This window comes from Zalophus californianus, chromosome 1 (assembly GCF_009762305.2).
Source record: "Zalophus californianus isolate mZalCal1 chromosome 1, mZalCal1.pri.v2, whole genome shotgun sequence".
In the NCBI taxonomy this organism is placed as follows: Eukaryota; Metazoa; Chordata; class Mammalia; order Carnivora; family Otariidae; genus Zalophus; species Zalophus californianus.
In genome coordinates, this window is record NC_045595.1 from 3,283,545 (window position 1) to 3,305,639 (window position 22,095).

Genomic DNA, 22,095 nt, shown 5'->3' on the forward strand with positions numbered 1-22,095 from the left:
ACATGAAATGACTATAAAGGGTTTTTTTAATGAAAGTCACTTTTATTGGCTCGGTTTTCTAGGATTGCTGGTGTAGCTGTCCAGGGCCCGTCCAGGGACAGAGGGTTTAAGCCACAAGGTCACCGTTCACAGCGAATGTGAACTCGGTTCTGACACGGCCCTTGCCCGGCCTGGGCCTGCAGAGCTGACGGTGAAGGAGAGGGGAGGTGGGAGGCCTTTTTAGAAGGAGCGCAGGCTCAGGTAGAGGCTGTCTGTGGTCTGGTCCTCTTGCGTGCAGCATGCTAGAGCCCAGACAGTATTGCAGGGCCTTGCTCCCGTTCCTGCTCCTGGCCAGGCTGCAGGTAAGACCCAGGGTCCCCAGAAGCAGCAGCTTGGGGCATCCAAGCCATTCAGGCTTTGGGGGGTGCTGTGGGCTAGCCGTTGTCCTTGATGTTCAGAGGATGTGAGCACTGGGGGCAGGCCTTGCTCTGTGACCTCGGACAAGTGGCACTCCCACTCTGGGCTTCTCGTTCCTCACCTGTAAAGTGACCCCAGGCTCCCAGGGCCGGCACGTGGGTTTGGACAGATGTGTGTGGCTCCCGGCCAGGCGCCTGCATCCACAGTGGGGTCCACCGTGTGCCCTCCGCCCTGCCCCTCGTCAGGTGCCTCCATCCTAGCCGGGGCTGTGGTGCGGTGTGGGACTTCGGAGCCTGGTGTCCTCCCGTTTGGTCTGGCTGGACTGAAGCTCCAGTGACTGTGCCCAGTTGGCGTGAATGGCCGTGCTCCCAGCGCCTCCACCTGTGGGGGAGGCTGAGGGGGGGCGGGCCTGAGAGGGCTTCCGGACCCATCCCCCGTGTCTCACCACGGCCGGCTCCCAGGAACTAGTGACGACCCTTTGGGGAAGGCTGGCCTTGTGTCCTGAGCTTGGAGCACTCCATTGTTTCTGAGAGGGGGCTGGTATGAGGGCACCTCAAGCCCTCCTTAAGGGAGGGAGGTAGCCGGAGTTGGGGGGGCTTGTGGGTGGGATACGGGAGCTTCCTTGGCGGGGCTCCCCCCAGCTGGAGGACAGGTGAGGCTCAGTGAGGGGGAGCCTCAGCTTCCTCACGTGCCGCCCATCTCGCATGGCTGCCCTGGGCATTTAGGGACAATGTGGCCGGGAAGGAGGGGACGCTGCGTGTGTCCCAGCCCGTGTTCGCCAGCCTGGGGGGAGCGTGGGACTGTGTTGAGCACATTTTGTCATATACCCCCTAGGGCCCCATCCCCCGCGGGAAAGACCTCTCGTTCCTTCCTCAGCCCAGGGACCTTGGGGACCACAAAACATCAGCTCTGGGGGTGGGCCGAGGCCACAGTGGGCTGCTGCAGCTTCACCCTCAGAGCCCTTTGGCCACGCTGGGTGTCAGCAGAGGCGGTAGGAGCCCGCGCCGGGTGACAGTGGCATTCTGGTACCTTCTGGTACAATGGAATACGGTTTGCTGAGGGCTGGGGTGTATGCTTCTGGAGTGAGGACAGTGCTCCGGGAGCCCAGGATGATGGAGGAGCCCCTGCTGTGCCGGTAGCTAAAGGACCCAGACTGGGGTGCCCCAAAGATAAAAGGGCGCCTTGTGGAGGCTGCTGACTGGAGAACTTTCTAGACCTAGGCATGTTTCCACTGCTCTTTCCTAATTGAAGTGCTTGCTTGAGACCTTCAGGGGAAGGCCCTCTGTCAGCGGTCTTAGCAGCCCTGGGCCCCTAGGCCAGGAGAAGGCCCAGCGGTGCTTGGGAAGAAAGGGCGGACGGCGTAGGCAGGGCCAGAGCTGGGTGCGCGGTGCGGCTGAACTCAAAAGTCCTGGGTGCCCCCACGGGTGCCAGGCAGTGCCAGCCTGCAGGGTGCAGACCTTCGGGGATTTGGAGCTGGTTTGGGCTGGGGAGAAGGCTCCGCGGAGGGCTTCGTGGGCAGGAGGGACCTACAGCTGCTGCCCAGCAGGGTGCAGGGCAAAGGGCCCCACCAGCCAGCAGAGCGGTGGGCCATGCTGCACACTCTCCAGCATCTGCTCCAGCTTCTGCCATGCCTGGCCCACGGCCCCGCGGCTCTGGGCCAGGCGCTCTGCCGGCAGCTCTTCCACGGAGCTGGCTGAGGAGATGAGGCCGTAGAGCTCACAGAGGCTGTGGCGCGCCTGTCCGACCTGCCGCTGGAGCTCAGAGGGGAGGCCCTGGAGGCCGGAGGCCAGGGTGCTGAAGGCCACGTGGAGCTGCTGGATGAGGCCGCAGGCCCTGGACAGAGCCCCGGAGCCTGGCACCTGCGGGGGAGGGAAGGGGTGAGGTAAGCAGGAGTTGGGGGAGAAGAGCGGGAGCCGTGGCCCTTTGTTACATACCTCTTGGGGAGCGGCTCCCTCCACTCTGCTGCTCGGACCCTGGTCCAGCCATGGCTGGCTTTCTGGAGCCTGCTTGGCCCTTTCAATCTGGAAAGAGAGCCCAGCAGAGAAAGTACGGCTTCTCGGCAGGGTCCTTTCACACACTCTCCCCTGGGGACATTCCTGGGCCTGGCCCTAGAGCCTCGTGTCTAGACCTCGTGGCGTGGTGGAAGAGCCATCTGTGTCAGGATGGGCAATAATCCATATTCTTGGGCTTGTCAGAGACCAAATAAACACTTCCCAGCTCAAAACCCTCCCATAGCTCCCCAGTGCCCTTTGGATAAGATCCAGCTCTTCACCATGGCCTACACTGTCTGCTCCCTGGCCTGCCCAGACCTCATCTCCTGCTGACACTGTCACACTGCTCTGGACACGCTAAGCCTCATTTTGTCCTCTGACCACTTCCAGCATGCTGCTGCCTCAGGGCCTTTGCACATGCTGCCTGCCCGGCCTGGAGCATGCTTCCTCTGGCCTTACACATGGTGCCCATCCGGTCTTGGCTCGAGGTTGTCCTCCAGGTGAGGCCTTCCCCGGCCACCCAGTGCAGTGGCCTCTAGTCCTCCCTGTCAGATTTCATTATTCTCAGAGGCACATCACTGTCGAGTTATTGCAGATGTTTGTTTCTTGCCTGTTTATCTCCCCCCTTGGGTGGAGGTAAAGCTCTTTTGGCAGTTTTCCTTCCTTGATTGTTGGGTCGCCAGCACGTAGGAGCCTCCCTATCCCCACCACCAATCTCCGTTGTCCCAGCAGCTGGGGCGTGGGGGAGGCAGCACGTGGGCCAGGTGTGGACTCCCAACTTGCAGTCCCCCTCCCAGCGCGCACCACGGCAACTCCCATCTGGGGCCCGCTAGTCAGCTCCAGTTTCCCCCATCCAAAACCAAGCTCTCACTGTTCACTCTCAACCCACTCGGTACCTCCCCTGGGGCCCCCTGCTAAAAATCTCCCAGGCAGAGTGCCTGGCTGAGCGTTCAGTCGGTGGAGCTTGCGGCTCTCAATCTCAGGATTGTTAAGTTCAGGCCCCATGTTGGGTATAGAAGTTACTTAAATACGATACTTCAAAAAAATTTTAAGTCTCCGAGGTTCCTTAGGGTCCCTCTCTCTCATGCCCCACATCTAGCCCGCCCACAGACCGGGGCAGCCCTGCTCTGGAGGCACAACCTGAGCACAGGTGCCTCTCGCTGCCGCTGACACGAGCCCTGAGGCCCCATTGTCTGTCACTTGCCAGGATTTTTGTGGAAATCTTACTGATCTCCTAGGTCCAGCCTGTTCTCCCTTCAGCAGCCAGAGTGACCCCCCCCCCCCAACAAAACCTCTGTTGGGTCAGGCCCGTGCTCCGTCCCGGGCGCTGGGTCGGGGCTGAGCACCATCCCTGGCCCCACCCCTCTCAATGCCAGGTGCACCTTTTCCCACAGTCGTGACAGCTACGGATGCCCCCGGACATGGCCCAGCGTCCCAGAGGCCTGATCAGCCCCATCGAGACCCCACTGGATTGGACCAGTGCTCTTCAAACTGGCTCACCAGAGAGCACGGGGCACTGATTGAAAACACAGTTGCGTGGGCACACCCCAGGGGATCCCGATTCAGGCCGCATCACTGGGCTCCTCCCTGCGTGTGTAAATGAGGCTGATGGATCTGAACATCTAAAACTCAGCTTGGGAACCGGGAGGTTCTCAGAGCCGGGGGTCCCTCACCATCTGCATCAGCCACCATGGGCTGCTGCTGGACTGTGTGCAGCCCGCCCCCCAGCGTGAGTGGCAGCTCTCAGCGGTGCCGAAGGCCTGGGGGAGCCTGGGGAGCTGTTCTGAGGAAGGTGCCGTGGGGGAGGGCAAGGGTCTTACCAGCTCCAAGGAGTCCTCCAGCTGGGCCAGCGCAGCCCTGGCCTGGAACTGGCTGTGCTGCAGGTGGCTCAGGGCATGCTCAAAAGCCCGCTGGCGGAAGCCAGGGGCCAGGTCACCCAGACGCACGAAATAGCTGCCGCGGTCGGCCGTGAGCACCTTTGGCTCAGGTTCGGACGCAGCAAGCCGAGCTGGAAAGGAAGACAGGATTCCTCAATCCGAGAGGCCCCTGGAAAATCCAGGGCTTGGGTTTTACAGAGGCCAAGCCCTCCCAGGGAGGTGGGCCCGGCTATGCTGTTCTCACCTTGCTCCTCGGCGTCCATGGGGTGGAAGATATCCCCCAGCTCCCCCAGCTCGTCCCGGAGCGTTGCAAAGCTCACGGCTCCTTCGTGTCCTGCATCCTCCCTGCCCCGGGTGGCCCCATGGGTGCCTGTGGCCACGGCAGTGGCTTCCCTGGCAAGGTCCAGGCCGGTACAGAGAGTGTCCGGGGCGCTGGATACCCCAGAGGACAGAGCCTCCTCGGGTCTCAGGGTAGTTTGCTCCCCTCCTTTGTCTGGGGCACTGTAACTGGGGAGTCCACTCCAGACACTGTCCTCGGTACCAGGTAACCAATTCTGGATGGTCTGCACTGTCCCCTTGGCCACACTCCCTGCCCCGGTGAGCCCAGTGGACACTGCATCTTTGGTGCCAGTCAGGACGGCCTTTGAGGTGTCCATGCCAATCTGGACAGCTCCTTTGGCCACATTCGTGGCACCGGTCATCCCACTGCACACGGTGTCCTTGGTGCCCGTGAGGATGGTCTTGGTGGTGTCCAGGCCAGTCTGGATGGTGCCCTTGGCCATGTTCGCTGCCCCTGTCACCCCAGTGGACACTGCATCTTTGGTGCCTGAGACAACATTCTTGGTGGTGTCCAGTCCAGTCTGAACGGTGCCTTTGGCCATGTTCATTGCCCCAGTGAGCCCAGTGGACACTGCGTCCTTGGTGCCCATGAGGATGGTCTTTGAGGTGTCCAGACCTCCCTGGACAGCTCCTTTGGCCACACTCATGGCACCGGTCACCCCACTGCACACAGTGTCCTTGGTGCCTGTGGCGATGTTTTGGGTCGTCTTGAGCCCAGTTTGCACGGCTCCCTTGGCCATGTTCGCTGCCCCTGTCACCCCAGTGGACACTGCATCTTTAGTGCCTATGACAACAGTCTTGGTGGTTTCCGTGCCAGTCTGGACGGTGCCCTTGGCCATACCCAGTGCTCCTGTGAGCCCAGTAGATAGGGTATCTTTGGTGCCAGTTAGGACAGTCTTTGAGGTGTCCAGGCCAGTCTGGACAGCTCCTTTGGCCACATTCATGGCACCGGTCATCCCACTGCACACGGTGTCCTTGGTGCCCGTGAGGATGGTCTTTGAGGTGTCCAGACCTCCCTGGACAGCTCCTCTGGCCACATTCATGGCACCGGTCACCCCACTGCACACGGTGTCCTTGGTGCCTGTGGCGATGTTTTGGGTCATATTGAGCCCAGTTTGCACGGCTCCCTTGGCCATGTTCGCTGCCCCTGTCACCCCAGTGGACACTGCATCCTTGGTGCCTGTGACAACATTCTTGGTGGTGTCCAGTCCAGTCTGAACGGTGCCTTTGGCCATGTTCATTGCCCCAGTGAGCCCAGTGGACACTGCATCCTTGGTGCCCGTGAGGACGGTCTTTGAGGTGTCCATGCCAGTCTGGACAGCTCCCTTGGCCACATTCATGGCACCGGTCACCCCGCTGCACACGGTGTCCTTGGTGCCCATCAGGACGGTCTTGGTGGTGTCCAGGCCAGTCTGAACAGTACCCTTGGCCATGTTCGCTGCTCCTGTCACCCCAGTGGACACTGTATCCTTGGTGCCCGTCAGGACAGTCTTGGTAGTGTTCAGACCGGTCTGGACGGTGCCCTTGGCCACACCCAGTGCACCTGTGAGCCCTGTGGACACAGTGTCTTTGGTGCCAGTCAGGATGGCCTTTGATGTGTCCATGCCAGTTTGGACAGCTCCTTTGGCCACATTGATGGCACCCGTCACCCCGCTGCACACAGTGTCCTTGGTGCCCGTGAGGACGGTCTTTGAGGTGTCCAGACCTCCCTGGACAGCTCCCTTGGCCACATTCATGGCACCGCTCATTCCACTGCACATGGTGTCCTTGGTGCCCGTCAGGACGGTCTTGGTGGTGTCCAGGCCAGTCTGGATGGTACCCTTGGCCATGTTCGCTGCCCCAGTGAGTCCAGTGGACACTGCATCCTTGGTGCCCGTGAGGACGGTCTTTGAGGTGTCCAGACCTCCCTGGACGGCTCCCTTGGCCACATTCATGGCACCGGTCATCCCACTGCACACGGTGTCCTTGGTGCCCGTCAGGATGGTCTTGGTGGTGTCCAGGCCAGTCTGGATGGTGCCCTTGGCCATGTTCGCTGCCCCTGTCACCCCAGTGGACACTGCATCCTTGGTGCCCGTCAGGACGGTCTTGGTGGTGTCCAGGCCAGTCTGGATGGTGCCCTTGGCCATGTTCGCTGCCCCTGTCACCCCAGTGGACACTGCATCCTTGGTGCCCGTCAGGACGGTCTTGGTGGTGTTCAGGCCAGTCTGGATGGTACCCTTGGCCATGTTCGCTGCCCCAGTGAGTCCAGTGGACACTGCATCCTTGGTGCCCGTGAGGACGGTCTTTGAGGTGTCCAGACCTCCCTGGACGGCTCCCTTGGCCACATTCATGGCACCGGTCATCCCACTGCACACGGTGTCCTTGGTGCCCGTCAGGATGGTCTTGGTGGTGTCCAGGCCAGTCTGGATGGTGCCCTTGGCCATGTTCGCTGCCCCTGTCACCCCAGTGGACACTGCATCCTTGGTGCCCGTCAGGACGGTCTTGGTGGTGTCCAGGCCGGTCTGGACAGTGCCCTTGGCCACACCCAGTGCACCTGTGAGTCCTGTGGACACAGTGTCTTTCGTGCCAGTCAGGATGGCCTTTGAGGTGTCCATGCCAGTCTGGACAGCTCCTTTGGCCACATTCATGGCACCGGTCACCCCACTGCACACGGTGTCCTTGGTGCCTGTGGCAATGTTTTGGGTCGTATTGAGCCCAGTTTGCACGGCTCCCATGGCCATGTTCACTGCCCCTGTCACCCCGGTGGACACTGCATCTTTAGTGCCTGTGACAACATTCTTGGTGGTGTCCAGTCCAGTCTGAACGGTGCCTTTGGCCATGTTCATTGCCCCAGTGAGCCCAGTGGACACTGCATCCTTGGTGCCCGTGAGGACAGTCTTTGAGGTGTCCATGCCAGTCTGGACAGCTCCCTTGGCCACATTCATGGCACCGGTCACCCCGCTGCACACGGTGTCCTTGGTGCCCATCAGGACGGTCTTGGTGGTGTCCAGGCCAGTCTGGATGGTGCCCTTGGCCACACCCACTGCGCTGGTGACCCCAGTGGCCACAGTCTCCTTGGGGCCCGTGAGTGCAGACCGGGTCACGCCCAGGCCTCCCTGCACCACACCTTTAGCTGTGTCCACCATGTTGGCCATCCCAGAGGAGATGGCACCCTTGGTCTCGGTCATCTTAGAGCACACCAGGTTCTTTGCGTCAGAGGTCATCTGGTAAGAAAGGACACAAGTGGTCAAGAGGAGAGCTGGAGACACTGCACCCCAGACTTCAGCCAAGCTGATCCTTCGTGTGCCTCAGGGAGGGGGACTGTCCCCCAGAAAGCCAGCCGCTCACCTCCCACCCCAGCACACTTTCCTCTCAGGCCGATATCCAGCCTCAAGCAGCCCTGTCCCAGTGGCAGATGGTCCCCGTTGTTGATGGCAGGTCCCTACAGCTCCAGAGCCCTTGCCAAAGTCCCCTGAACTTGGGCTCAGTGCCACTCATTGAATGACATAGTGTGTTCACCCTGCCTACTTTTTACTTTTGGCAGCTTTCGAGCCTGGTTTCCCCGTGAGTGGGGAGACCAACTCCCTCATTAAAAGGAACATCTTCAAGTAAGAGAGGAGAATCAACATTTAGAAGAGTAATACCTGCAAAAGGACAGGGACAAGTATTGGGTTTGAGTCATGGGATCCCGTCAATTAGTTTCATCATTTTTGACCTCCCAAAGGGCGGTTTCTCTAGTTAGTTAAACTAACACAGGGTGGTGATGGTCTCAGAGTGCCAGCACGCAGTTTCAGCCACGAGTGTGCTGTTTGTAAGCCAGGGCTTCTGCACTGGGGTGCTTCTACCCTCCAGGGGACCTCGGGCGGCGTCTTTGGATGTCTGGGCTTGCCGTGACTCGGGGGAGAGGGTGCTCCTGGCATCGAGTGCACCCTCCCTGCAGTGCCCGGGACGTCCCACAACCAAGACTCATCTGGCTCCAAACAGCCAGACTGCTGAGGGGGAGGAGCCCAGAAATTTTATTCTTACCAGTGCCTCCCTGCTGCCCAGCATCATTTCAAGTGGGCATTTGGGCTCCTGTCTGCGGGGACCTGAGTTTGAATCTCAGCTCTCTGCTCCCCCCAGCCCCTCACTATGTGACCTCAGGCAAGCCATGTCCCCTCTCTGAGCTTTGTCTAGAGCATGGTGGCTAAAGCAGTGCCTCCTTCAAGGATTATGGAGGAAGGGAGTCAAGGTGCCTGAAGCACTTTGCAGGTAGTAGGTGCTCAATTGATGTGGGTTGAGAGAGGCAAGGAGTGGAGAGGAAGGGGGGGAGGGGACAGGGTGTGACTGCCAGGGTCTGTTTTAATCTGGGCCGGAGGGCCTCTGGTGTCCTTCCCCCTCTGCCTTTCCCATCTGGCTGAGCTGAGGGCCGAGGAGTCCTAACAGGGCTCTGGAATCAGTCTCTCCGCTTGGCCAGGCCTTGGGGATGTGCTAGCGCGGGAAGTCCCCATCATCGGGGCAGCCTCTAACTGCCCAAGGTTCAGGTACTACACTACCATGCCTTGCTGTGTGACCTTTGGCAGGTGGCTCGCCTTCTCTGTGCTTCAGCTGCCGTGTGGGGTACTATGGCTCCCTTCCTCCCGGGGCCCGTTAACTGTGAAGCAGCACGCAGAAAGCACTTAGCCCAAAGCCCGACACACGGTGAGTTGCCTGTGTTTTCCGTCCCGTGATGCTGGACGGAGCCGGGGAGGTGCGGGGGCGTCGGGGGGGGGGGCTCTCTGTTGACCATGTGGAGCCTTGCCGTGCTGATGTGCACACAGAAGCTCGGAGGGGAACCAGTACCTGGAATCCAACAGCAGGACACACACGGGCGTCTGCCCTCTGCTTGGCCTATGACAACCCCTCGGAAGGCCGGAACCGAAACATCCCGGGAGGGGCCCCAGAAGGAGGTGGGGACCATCAGCCTCTGCCAGCACCTCTCACCTTATCTGAAGGCGGTGGTAGCTTCTCCCTGTGGGCCGTCTGCTCCAGGTTGGTGGCTGCTGAGGGGACAGGAGCTGGTCAGGCGACCGGGAAGGGCGAGGGATGTGGGCTGGCATTGGCCACCCCGGTGCCCATTGCGCAATTGGTGGGCACAGCCTGAAAGGTCAGGAATGTCCCAGCCACCCTGCCAGGGACGGCAGGAGGGGACATGCACAGCCACAGGGCTGGCGCTGTCCCGGGCCCTGCGAGAGGCTCCGCTGACCTCCAGGGTCTCGGGCTCCTGGAGCAGAAGTTCCCTGGAGTTGTCCCTGCCTGGACACTCCCCCGAGGGGGACGGCAGGAGGACTCAGGGCCCCGCCCCCCGCCCCTGCTGTGGCTGGCAGCTACTCCTCGGGCCCAGGTATGTGGAGCAGAAGTCAGCAGCCCCGGGCTCTGGGCCCAGAGTAAGGTCCGGTCCAGGCAGTTGCCCCAGCCCCATACTACCTGAATCGGCCCCTCTGCACACCCCAGGGCTGCCCAAAGGGTGGAGAGCCTCCCCACCCGGGCTGTGTGAGCCCCGGAAAGCCGAAGCCCCTTTTTGAGAACCGGGAGGGAAATCGTCAATGAGCTCAGACATGGGGAACACCAGGCCCTGGTCCGTGGTGCATCAGAAATGGGGTGGGAGGCGGGGGAGGGGTCGAGAAAGTAGGGGACATCGCAGGGAGACAGGCTGTGTTCACAACCCCACTGTTGCTGCTTATGCTACTTTGGGCCACTCACCTGCCGTACTGATGCCTCAGTTTCCCCATCTGGCACTAAAATGAGCATGCCAGCCCCGTAGTGTCTATTGAGATGACGCTGACACATATGAACCGCCCCCAAGTGGCCAAAAGCCCCCTCTGGAGGGTTTCTTCCTGGGGCCCACCTCCAGAGCCCCTGCCTCGGTGGAGCTGTCCACTCACCCTCAGTCTGGGGCTGGGCAGAGGCTCCTGCGGGATCGGCGATCAGCCGGGCCTCTTTCGCTGAACTGTGGGCACTGGCCATCAGGTTCCGGGCAGAGCTGAAGCCAGGCAGGGACCCCAAGAAGCTCCCCAGGGTCTACATGGGGCAAGGAGCAGCGTTAGCAGGGCTGGGCCTTGGGGGCAGAGTGGGGGAAAGCATCAGACAGCCCTGGGTTCCTGTGTCACCTCCCCCTTGTTCCTGGGTGACCCGAGGAAGGAGTCTTAGCCTCTCTGAGTCTCAGTTTCCTTGTCTGGGCAATGGGCAGAGTCAGCCTGCCTCCCATATGGAGGAGAAGGTCATCCTCCGGGTCTCCAAAGACCTCTGCCTTCCACGGCCCCCATTTCACAGATGGGGAAACCGAGGCTCAGAGAGGGGCCATGGCTGGTTCAAGATCACACAGTGGGGAAGGAGCTGAGGGTTGCTCGAGGCCCCCACTCCCCCCACCCATTCTCCAGCTTGGGACAGGAGGGAAGAGTGGGTTCCATGGCTCTCAGAGGCTTCCCACCTCACCTGGGAAGCCCCTCCGGGCCCCAGTACTGTGGAGGTCACCTTGCCAAGGTTCTGGGGGGCTCCCAGGCCCTGGCAGGGATCTCCCCCTCACACACCTCCCCTTACCTTGCCCTTGGGTTTGGGAGGATCCCGGCCTCCTTCTTCGTGGGTGGACATGATAAAATTCTAAGCAGCTGGAAGGGGGGCGGAGAGGGTGTGTGAATAGGGGGCCCCCAGGCCTCCTGCCCCACACCTGTAAGCCAAGCAGCCCCCTGACCACACCCCCAGCCTCACCCTGGCATCGCTCACCTGGAGTGCGTGAGGGCCCTTCGGAGCCACGGAGGCACAGCCCGCTGACAGCTCTGCTCTCGGCTACCAGGCCTTATAGGGTCTCGGGCAGGCGCGGCCCCGGCGGCAGGGGCAGGCAGCCAGCGGGCTGGGGGAGGGCCCTGGGCAGTCACGTGCCTCCCGCCCTGCCCAGCGTGGGCCCTGGGCCCAGCACCTTTCCCCTACTATCAGCACCAGGCGGCCTCTGCCCACGGCCCCCGCCCCCACCGGGCTGATGGATTCTCGGGCCATCCCATGCCCCCGAGGCACTGCCGGCCTGCTCCTCGCCGCTCTGCTGGGACACCTCAGCCAGTGAACATCCTTGGGCCTCAGTTTACCCTTCCAGACTCCTCACCGTGGCCCACAACGTCCTGTTTTCTCCTTGTCCTCACCTCCTCCAGCTCTCTCCCCCTCGCTCGTTCTGCTCCAGCGCGCGGTACTCCTCACCATTCCTCCAACGCACCAGGAGTGGTGCTGCCCCAGGACCTTTGCACATGCTGTTCCTTCTACCTGGAGGGCCCTTCCCCACAGCACACAGCTCCCTCCCTCTCCTCCTTCAGACCTGTTTTGTTCCCAGCTATGTCTCCTGCAATAGATCTGTACCTGGTGCACACTCAGCATTTTAATAAACATTTGGCTAAATGGGCCAACGCATAGGACCGCTCTGAGTGCAAAGTGTGGTCAAGCATGTGACCCGTTTACCCCAGTGCCTGGTACCCAGCAGGTACTCAACAAACATTAGCTTAGCATTGTCCAGGCAGAAAGAAAGGAACAGGGTCTCTCCTGAGCAGGGAGGGGATGCGTCACTCACCAAGAGGGACGTCCCTTGATAAATTAGGGCCAAAATGTGGATGGATACAGGGTGCCAAAAGAGCCGGGGGATCCTAGGAGTGAGATGCGGACCTGGCGGGCTTGGGACAACCCAGGGTGACTGCCTGGAGGAGGCATCCTGTGCCTGAGGCCACAGAGCCAGAAAGTGGCGGAGACAGGATTGGAACCCAGCCCCAGAGCCTAGGTGCAGAGTGGGCTGTCTGTGGGTAGGTGCACAGGCCAGCAGAAGAATGACACCCTCCCCGAGCTAAGCGTCCCCCCCTGCCCGGTCCTGGGACAGGGATCCCAGTTACATGCTGGTGGGGGTAGGAGGCGGACCCCGTTGGTGGCTCTGGGCACTGAGCTGGGAGGAGAGAGCGTTCAGACACAGCCTGATGACCCCTAGGTCATCTCCTTGGAGCCATCACTGTGTTTGCCAAACAGTTGGGGAACAAAATGGGGATGTCCCCCAAACTCTGTCCTCCCAGCCAATGCTTCCCAAAGGTGGCAGGGGAGGAGGGAAACCTTGGGTGTGCCCCTCCCCTTCCCACAGGCTGCCACAGCACAGTGAGGGGAGAGGAACCCAGCAAAGACAATCAAAGTGATCATTAACACCCGAGTCAGGTCCCACCCTCCTCTGCCCACAGCCCCCCCAGGGCTCCCACCTCCCTGGGGGAAACCCTAGTCCCCCTCACGACCCTGGCCCCTATCACCTCCCTGTCCTCCCTCTCTCCCTTCAACTCCTTCTGCTCCAGACACACTGTTCCTGCAACACACCAGACCTGGTGCTGCCCCAGGGTCTTTGCACACACAGCCCATGCCTCCTGCCCGGAATGCTCGTCAGTCTTCGCTTACGTGTCACCTCCTCCGAGAGGCCCTCTTCGACCCCCTTCTCCTATTTAAAAATACACACCCCTCCTCCTACCCTCACACGGCCCCCATCCTCCATCCCTTTTATATTTCTCATCATCTACTAAAACTAAGACAAATAATTTACGTAGTTTTCTTGTTCATTGTCTGTCTCTCCAGCTGCATCGTAAGGTCCCCAACAGCAGGATTTTTATCTGGTTTGCTGCCTGTCTGGCACATAGCAGGTGCTCAACAGTATGTGTTTGTCGACCGAACACATGAATAAGTGAACGGCAGCTCCCGAGCGTGAAGCAGGTCCTAGGACTGAGCGCAGTCGCCTCATTACGTTCATACCCACCCCCCAGAGGAGAAACCAGGCTCCAATGAGGCACATAGCTTGCCCACCCAGTTGTAGGCCAGGCTGAGGCTCAACCCCAGGGCCTTATCTACTGCTCCAACTCCAAAATTTTCCCTCAGTCCATTAGCTTTCCCTTGCCACTGTTCCTGCCACACCAACTTCCCCACTGCCACGTCTCTGCCCGAGCCTACCTCTGCAAAATGCCCTTCCCATGTGCCACTCTGCCCATCCTCACCACCCGGCCCTCCAGGAGCCCCCAGTCCTGTGGGGGAAGAGAAGGCAAGGTTGCCTGTGGCTCTAAGTCCAGGTAGAAGGGGCTTGGAGTCCCAAGAAGGTGAGCTGTGGAGGGTTGGAGCTCTAGGGAAAGCCTCTTGGAGGAGGTGGCATTGGGGCTGGGGCTTGACAGTGGGTCGGATGTGTCCAAGAGATGGGTGGTGGGCTGGGAGAATATTCCAGGCACAGCCTGGGCAAAGGCCCAGTAGTAAGGGAATATGCACAGTTCGGTGGGAATGCAGCAATGTCTGTGGAGGGGTTTCATCTGGGATGAAACCAGAAGTTCTCAAATGCCAGGGTGAGGAGTTTGGATAGTTGCTCTGAGGGTGAGTGGGAGCCATGGACTTTCCTGAGCAGGGGCAGGGGAGTGAATCTGGCTAGTGGGAGGTAGTTCAACCTCCCAGAGCTGCCTTTGGGCCAGGTCCTAGGGAAGCCAGGGGCCACCCTGACCTCACCACATTACACTGTGGTTTCCTAACACCCCACCCAGCCACAGGGGAGTTTGAGGGGCAGCGAAGAATTCGGTTAAAGGATGGGAAGGCCCCCAAGAGACTGGCCCGTGGCCCTTCCCCTACCTCTGTCTGCCCCACCCTGACCAGAGCAGCTGGAGAAATCACAGCAAGATCAGCCCCTGCGGGTCTAGGGAGGTTGGCGTAGGAGGGGCTGCCCCAACTGACTTCTTCCTCCCTCCGATCCTGTTCTCTGCCGTTTCCAAGAAATTCATTTATACTAAAGTGTGAATAGCTTCTATTCCAGGAAGCTACATCTGGATGCCTAACCCCGGTGGGCCTGGCGCTAGTGGTGGGACCCCAGACGGATGTCAAGCCGGTTGGAGAGGCATTCTCACTGCTTTCGAATCTCCAATCTTGGCTTCTGCCAAGCAGAGAAACACCTGAGGCCCCCAGCACCCTGCAACTCAGACCCACCCCGGCCTGAACAGAGGCCACAGGCCTTTGGACAACACAAAGCACCTTTATGTTGGATCACAAACCCCAAAGGGCAAAGCAAGTGGGTCTGGCAGGTCCAGCTGATACAGCTGGATATCTTCGGGGACCCCTCAGTCAGGGATGTACAAGGTGCGGGGGAAGAGGGTGCTCACTTTTCAAAACCCCAGGTAGAAGCCATTGGGCAAAATGTGTGCATTTGTGGGGGAGTTTTGATCTGCTTCTTGGGGTGCAGGGATGGGGGCCACAGATAGATGAACCCAGCTTGAGGCTAGTGGGACCTGGACTGGGTTCCAGCCCCCATATGTCCAAGGGAAGGATTGGGGAGGGTCTGAGATTCTGGATTCAGCCCCCCACCCCAACCCTGCCCCTGGGCCAAGGCCGCAGCACGGGCTGTTAGTGCAGACGCATGGCCACTAGGGGGCAGCAGGGACCTCGGGATATAGGCGGCCTCCTGCTTGCCGCCCCCCGGCCCTATCTGGTCAGAAGTCCAGCTCTGGCATCAGGGTGTGCTTGGGGCGGCTCGGGGGTGTGGGTTCCTCCTTGCGAATGTCCTCTGGGAGGGCTGGCCCGTCCCCGTGCTGGGCCTCCCAGGCTCTCTGCTGGGCCGGCCAGTCCAGGTGAGCCCAGCGGGGGTCAGGGCCCCCCACGACCTCGTCCACCAGATCCTCCAGGTCCGGCGGGGGCGCAGGCCGCTCCACGAGGATGGGCGCGAAGGGCCCCACCAGCCAGGGGAGCGGCACGGCCTGCACCACCAGCTCCAGCAGCTCGTCCACGCAGGCGTGGGCCCGGGCCACACTGCCCTGGCCCTCGGCCAGGGCGGCGGCCGGCACATCCCCGAAGCAGCGGGCGTCGGCGAAGGCGGACTGCAGGGCGTCCACACTGCGCCGCACCTCGGCCACCTTCTCCTGGGCGCCCGGGGGCAGGCCCCGCACGCTGGTCTCCAGCGCGTCCACTGTGCTCTGCAGCTCCCGCATCAGAGTGCGGGACAGCACCAGCGTCTCCAGCTCTGCCTGTGGGGGAGCGGGGGGGCCTCAGCGTCCCAGATGGGCGCCCCCCGGGACCAGCGCCCTGCCTCAGTTTCTCCATGCACACTCCAAACAGCTGAGCTCAGCCCTTGGATTAAGACAGCTGGAGCCCGGCCCCTGGCGACCCTGGGCAGATCCAGAACACCCCCCCACACACACACGCCCCCTGCTCACCCTCTCCCCGTCACCCTACCTGGCTGCGGCGCCGGCGGCCATTCTCTGGGGAGTGCTGGCTCCAGTCCTCCCAAAGCTCATGCACCTTCCCAGGGCGGGTCGGGGCCGTGGGTGTCGCCCCGCCCTGCATGAGGTTGATCTGAGGGGATGGGGACAGTGGTGGTCAGAGCTGGAGGACTTGGAGGCTCGGGGGAGCCAGCACCCTAGCCTAGATCTGGTCTTGATAAGCATCTGGAGAACATCTTCTTCCTGCAACCTTCCCCGCCTGCTGATTCGGCCTGGCCCACCTGCCCGTTCTCTCCTCTGCTCTTGGCCAGACCCTGCGACCTGTGGGTCCCCTAAAGCTCAGACTCACTTTGGCCGTGCTGGTCTCTGCCAGGGACACACTTCCCTTCACCCCATGCCCCTGCCTCGTTCACTCCAGTTTAAGTTTCAATGTAGATGTCTCCTCCTCCAGGAAGTCTTCCCTCCTCCCCTCCTGGCTGGGCAGATTCTACAGCCCCTGGCATGTTCTCCATCCTGACCCTGATCCCCCTACTGGACTGTGAGTGTCCTGAAGGGAGCCACTGTGCCTTCGGTGCCCAGGACAGGGTAGGCATTAGAAGATAAATGGAAACAAACTGTGGTCCATCTGTACCCTGGAATATGATTCAGCCTTAAAAGGGAAGGGCTATTCTGGCACCTGTTACCACGTGGATGGACCTTGAGGACATTGTGCTCAGGGACATCAACAGACTCAGGGGCTCATATGCGCCCTCTGGTGGCTGCTCTGGGGAGGACAGAGTGGGGTCCCGGATGGACCAGGTGCAGTTATGGGGGCTGGACCTGGGTGGGGGGAAGAGAAGCGGGAGCTGTGGGCAGAACTGGGGTACCGGCTGATGTGCGAGATGTGGGAGTGGAGGAGAAGAGGGGAGTCGAGGGCTGCTCCTGGGTTTTGACCGGAGCCCCTGGAAGGATGGAGGTTGAGATGGAGGAGGAGCAGGTTAAGGGCGTCTGAACTCACCAAGCTCAGTTAAATGGGAGCTGCTGTGTTCCTGTGGAGCAGGGAGGGATGGACGGTGAGGGACGAGGCAAGAACCTACTCCCTACAGGGAGGATTGGGGTTGGTGGCAGGAAAGCAAGGGAAGGGGCACTTTCTCTCCTGAGCTACCCTAACTACCTATAAATTCTAGCTCCTACTCCCCTCCCTTCATGGGACGAAGCCCCCTCCCATCTCCCCACGCTGAGCCTTGACCCCCCTGAGCTGGCCCAGCCCTGTGTCCCCACTCGGCCCCAGCCCTGAACACGCATGGCTGCAGGCAGCTGAGCTCGGCTGTGCCTCCCCCTTCGGACCAGCTTGGGACAAGGTGCTCGGTTGGCACTCAGGCCGTGCCTACCGGCCTGCATCACAGCGCGGGAGTGGACAGAAGGTTCTCACCAGCTCCAGCGTCTCCTGCAGCTTGGCCAGTGTGTCCTGGGCGTGGTGTTTCTTCTGCCTCAGTTTCCCCAGGGAGTGTTCATACGCCAGGTGGCGGAGCCGCGCTGACAGGGAGCCCAGACGCACAAAGTAGCCCTGATGTCTCCTCTGCTCTTCCACGGAGCCCACTTCCGGGCCCTCAGCCTCGGCTGCCAGGGCCGCTGGGAGGATGGGACGGGCGAGGGGGTCAGTGTGGCCACCCCTGCCACATCTGCTCACCCTCCTTCTGGGTTGACAAGCCCACGGGCTCCCAGCTTTCCTTTACCAATATCAACTCACTTAACCTTCCCCAAACCCTATGACGTAGGCACTGCTATTAGCCCCATTTACAGATGAGGAACACTGAGGCAAAGGGGATGAAGTCCCATGGTGTGCAAGAGGCAGCCCCGGGATTCCAACCCAGGCTGGAGTTAACCCCTCTACCAAACGGTCTGTGAAGAATATCCTACAAGTGCTCGGCACACAGTAGGTGTTTCATAAATGCCTTGCAGCCTTTCTGTGGAGGAGGCAGTGCCTCGACAAGTTCTTCTAGTGCCCTAAAGCAGGGGTTAAGAAGTCAGATGGCCTCCGGGGTCAGAGACAAGATGTAGAAAGTTGGAGAATGGTGTGTTTTGTTTTTGTTTTGTTTTTTTAAAGAATTTTATTTTTTAAGGCCTCTCTACCTCCCAACGTGGGACTCGAACTCACAGCCCCGAGATCAAGAGTCACACGCTCCACCGACTGAGCCGGCCAGGCGCCCCGGGAGAGGGCAGATGCCCTTCAGCCCGAGTGTTTAGTGTTTGAGGACAGGCCACAAATCGGGATTTGGAGGGCACAGTGTGACGGTTAAATGCATGCGATGAAGTAAGACATTCTAAAGGCGCTGCCTAGGCCAGTTTGAGGCCGGCGCCCTCAAGTCTCCAAGCCCCGTAGACTCTTAGGGTCTGTATGGTCTGATTTCTAGTAGGATGTGGGTCGGGGGGCCGTGGACGTGGACGGGGACGTCAGGCCTGGGCTCCAGCTCGGTGTTTCCTAGTGAACTGCTGTGCGGCCCTGCCCAAGTCCCGGACTGCTCTGATCCGTCACCTCCGGGGGTGCAGACTGGGCAGAAGGACTCAGGGGCAGGGCAGGGCGGGAGGGTGCCAGCCTCACCGAGCTCATCCTCGGTCATGGGCAGGAAGTGGTCCACCAGCTCCTCTGACTTGCCCAGCACGACGTCCACAGCGTGGCTCATGGAGCGCTTTAGGTCCACACTCCAGCGGTGGCTCTGCCCGGCCAGGCCCACCACGCCCGTCACACCACTGGCCACCGTATCCTTGGCCGAGGTCACCACCTGGTGGGAGGGGGCCCCTTCTAGATTTTTGGCTCCCTTCTCTCACCCCGGCTCCTGGGGGCTGGGTGCCAAGGGGTCCCCTACTGGCTCTGGGCCTCAATTTCCCCTCTATAAAATGGAGGAAAAGAAACGTTCTCCCCCACAGGGCTGTTGAGGGGATGATGGGCCCCAACCGGCGCGTCTTAAGCGCTCGATAAACTCGGGCGCTGATTATTTTAATTCGGCTGGTGTTTTCTGAGTTGGACCGAAACCTGACTCAGCCCCCCCTTCCCCCCTCCCCAGTCTGGCTAGCCCAGGTGTCCGGGCTGGTCACGCGGAAGGTTGTGCCGCTCCCTCCCACCTCCACCCCTCCCTGGGTCCCCAGGGTACCGTGTCCGAAGGTTGCTGGAGAAAAGGCAGCTTCTCCTCCAGCCTGTCCAGGCCCCTGCAGGCGAGATTGTTCACTGTGGCCACTGGAGGGGAGAGACAGGGAGTGAAGGCAAGGGAGGTCGGGAGAGGTAGAGGGAGGCCTGGGCCACCCTGCGAGGGGCTGGGGACCCTGAGGGTGTGGGTGGGGCACCAGGCTGGACCCCACCTCCACTGCCCTCCCTGCCTCAGCCCGCCACCGGGCTGCCTCCAGAGCCAAGGCGACTCCTCGCTCATGCCCGGCTCGGACACCCCAGCGAGCAGGCTCAAGGTCACCCAAACTGGCTGAGGAGGAGGTGGGGAGACCCTGCGCTGGGAACCTCAGGTGACCCCTTTCCTCAGTCAGACGTGAAGCCAAGGGTCTTTCCGCCCCAGCCCCATCCCTGTGCCAGGTTGGACCCCTCAGCTGGCCCCAGGAATGCGGGGACATTTGGGGCCTGGGACATGTAGGGGCAACGACAGAGAGGCAGACGGGGAGGGAGGTGGAGAGGCGGAGGACCCCGAGGACCCCGAGGTCTGTCAGGCCACTCAACACGGGAGGATGCACAGAACGGGGACGGAAAGAGGGGGGCCCCGGTAACAGCTAACGGCGGAGGTCCAGGAGGTCCGGCCGCAGAGGGACAACCCACAGGGGGTGCAGGTAGAATGGAGAGCGGGGGCCGGGCAGGCAGAAGACAGGAGATGGCGCGGGCAGGACTGGGGGAGGGTGAGACGGGTGGATGGGGGACAGACGGGTGGACGGACAAACGGCACACACGGTAAGTAAGACTGAGGAGGTCCCAGCTCAGCGGGTCCACTCCAGAGCACGTCATGCGGAGGCACATGCATGTCATCCAGAGCACGGAGGGCGGGCCAGCAGGGCAAACCACAGGACCCAGGGTCGTCGGCCGGGTGTGGGGGGACTCACGCTGGGGCTGCAGGTGGCTGAGCAGCGGCTGGGCGTGGTCCAGGGCACGGGTGGTCAGGCCACACACGCAGTGCTCAGCCAGGCGGCAGGCGGAGCCCAGCAGCGGGTGCCTGTCCTTAGCCGCACTGTAAGCATCGAGGACAGCGGTGCACGTGGTCCTGACCAGCGGCAGGGCCACCACGCGCTGCACCACGCTCTGCGGGAAGAGGCCGCATCAGAGTGGCCTCTGGGGGGTGGGGGGTGGGGAGCTCAGCCACACCTCAATCCACTTGCCCTCTCTGGGCCAGGATGACGGGGTGGGCGAGAGGGTTGGGGGGACTGCACACGTAACTTGGGGCTTCAGCCTCCCCATCTGTAAAATGGGTTTCTAGGGCTGGGAGATTCACGGAGGCAACGGGCGTGAAGTGCTGGGAGCAAGGTCTGATGCAGAGTCTCCGGGCAGAGACCCAGAGGTTGGGGGCGGGCGAGAGACGCTCCCCGCCCCGGGCATCACTGTGCTCCTCTGGGAAATGGGGAAGATGAGCCACCCATGGTCCAGCGAGGATAGGAAAGAGAGGGGTACCCGGTCTGAAACTGTCCCAGAAGGGATATCCCCCCACCCTTGCCTGTGCCCCTGCTCCATGGGAGGGGTGGACCCTCACCTGCTGATTCTGTTCCCACAAGCTGGTTCTGGGGGGCTGAGCAGCTTCATCTTCTGACATGCCTGCTGCAAACACCCTGAGGGGCAGGACAGAGTGAGAGGGGCCTCTACACACCAGCCTTCCTGGGGCCTGCCCAGGCCTTGGGTTCTGTCCCGCTGGGCTTTGTGACTTGGGCAAGTATTGTTCTCTCTTGGGGCCTCAGTTTCCTCAAAATAGGGTAATGATAGGGGCACCTGGGTGGTTCAGTCGGTTGAGAATCTGACTCCTGGTTTCAGCTCAGGTCATGATCTTAGGGGCGTGAGGCCTGTGTTGCGCTCTGCGCTCAGGAGGGGGTCTGCTTGAGATTTTTCTCCCTCTCCCTCTGCCCCTCCCCCACTTGCACACGTGCGCTCTCTCTCTCTCTCAAATAAATAAGTAAATCTTAAGAAAAATAAGGTAATGATAATACCTACCTCACAGTGTCACGAGGGACATGGACAATGCATGCACAGAGCTCTGCACACAGTAGGTGCACACTAGAGAGCTCTGGCAAGGTGGGGACATTGTAGTGATTCAAAGCATGGGCTCTGGAGAGAGAAAGACCTGGGTTCAAATCCTGCCATTACCTGCTGTGTGACTTTGGGCAAGTGCCTTCACCTCTCTGAGCTGTTTCCTCTTCTGCAAAGGACAGGAGGTCCCTGCTGCCCCTGCCGACCCCCCAACTCACCCTTCCCCGACAGAACTGCACACGCAGCCCGCTGCAGGGGTGGGGGTGGTAGCCGCGGAATCCCAATAAACCCACAGACTGACAGGGAAACTGAGGCGGCCAGCAGGTCCATGGGTGTTTCCAAGGCCACTCATCTAAGCAGACTCAGACTGGAGAGTTCTACCTGAGACTCCCGCTCGCGGTTCTTCCCCTATCCCCACCCTGTGCCCTCAGAGCCCGGTCCCCGCCCAACTGGGTCCTGAGCTTCAGCCAACTGGGCCAAGGGTCTCGGCCACCTGCTTGGGCCCGTCATCCCCCTCCCCTCTCACGCCGCTGGATCCTCTCCCGCCCACCTGACCTGGAGCCCCCAAATCTGCGGGGCTCTCCTGGACGCTCTCCGCGTGGCACTCACCTGAGCGCGCGCAGCCACGGCCCCCAAGTGCCGCTGCGGACCCCAGACTCGGGCTTCAGTCTCCGCCCACCGCTGGCCCCGCCCGCCTTATAGGGGCTCGGGGGGCGGGGCCTTCGGGAACTGACCAATGGGGAGGGGCCGTGCGGAGGAGTGTCCCGGGGGCGGGGCCCCAGCCTATCCTCCCCACCCGGCGCGCTTCCCTGGGGCTCGGTGGGGGGGGGGGGGGGGCTCCGCGGTTGTCATAGAAACTCGAGGACGCTGGATGCCCCAGGATTGAGCTACTTACGTTGGCCAGTTTTGGCCACTTGTCACCCAGCTGTTGCCGCAGAAACAGTGGAGGACGATCACAGCCCCCACCGCCTCGGCGAGGAGTGACCTTGGGCAAGTCCTCAAGGTCTTTCTTGTTATTTTAAAAAAATCTGCAGTTTAGGGCGCCTGGGTGGCTCAGATGGTTAAGCGTCTGTCTGCCTTCGGCTCAGGTCATGATCCCAGGGTCCTGG

The 22,095-nt window shown here is 61.1% G+C and overlaps 2 protein-coding genes across 11 annotated transcripts; both read right to left on the bottom strand.

Moving 5' to 3' along the window:
- Positions 1–21: 21 nt before the first annotated feature.
- PLIN4 (perilipin 4) lies at positions 22–11,415 on the bottom strand. 6 transcript variants are annotated; one of them, XM_035723536.1, is made up of 9 exons: positions 11,324–11,415; positions 11,141–11,208; positions 10,486–10,621; positions 9,545–9,618; positions 6,378–7,806; positions 4,509–5,783; positions 4,208–4,395; positions 2,331–2,417; positions 22–2,255 (listed from the first exon to the last, which is right to left on the bottom strand). In XM_035723536.1, exons 2-9 carry the CDS (start codon positions 11,189–11,191, stop codon positions 1,923–1,925), a joined length of 3,573 nt encoding a protein of 1,190 aa, XP_035579429.1. In that variant the 5' UTR covers positions 11,192–11,208; positions 11,324–11,415; the 3' UTR covers positions 22–1,922. The 6 variants fall into 6 exon arrangements, with proteins under 6 accessions (XP_035579429.1, XP_035579423.1, XP_035579422.1 ...); XM_035723530.1 differs by having other exon boundaries at positions 4,509–7,806; positions 9,545–9,600; XM_035723529.1 differs by having other exon boundaries at positions 4,509–7,806; positions 9,545–9,603.
- Positions 11,416–11,548: 133 nt separating this feature from the next.
- On the bottom strand, positions 11,549–21,678 carry PLIN5 (perilipin 5). 5 transcript variants are annotated; one of them, XM_027584375.2, is made up of 9 exons: positions 21,596–21,669; positions 20,951–21,064; positions 20,499–20,574; positions 19,858–20,053; positions 18,915–18,997; positions 18,365–18,545; positions 17,195–17,394; positions 15,797–15,916; positions 11,549–15,588 (listed from the first exon to the last, which is right to left on the bottom strand). In XM_027584375.2, the coding sequence occupies exons 3-9, from the start codon at positions 20,556–20,558 to the stop codon at positions 15,058–15,060; spliced, it is 1,371 nt and encodes a 456-aa protein (XP_027440176.2). In that variant the 5' UTR covers positions 20,559–20,574; positions 20,951–21,064; positions 21,596–21,669; the 3' UTR covers positions 11,549–15,057. The 5 variants fall into 5 exon arrangements, with proteins under 5 accessions (XP_027440176.2, XP_027440178.2, XP_035579436.1 ...); XM_027584377.2 differs by having other exon boundaries at positions 19,858–19,982; positions 21,596–21,649; XM_035723543.1 differs by lacking the exon at positions 20,951–21,064 and having other exon boundaries at positions 19,858–19,982; positions 21,596–21,678.
- Positions 21,679–22,095: the final 417 nt, after the last annotated feature.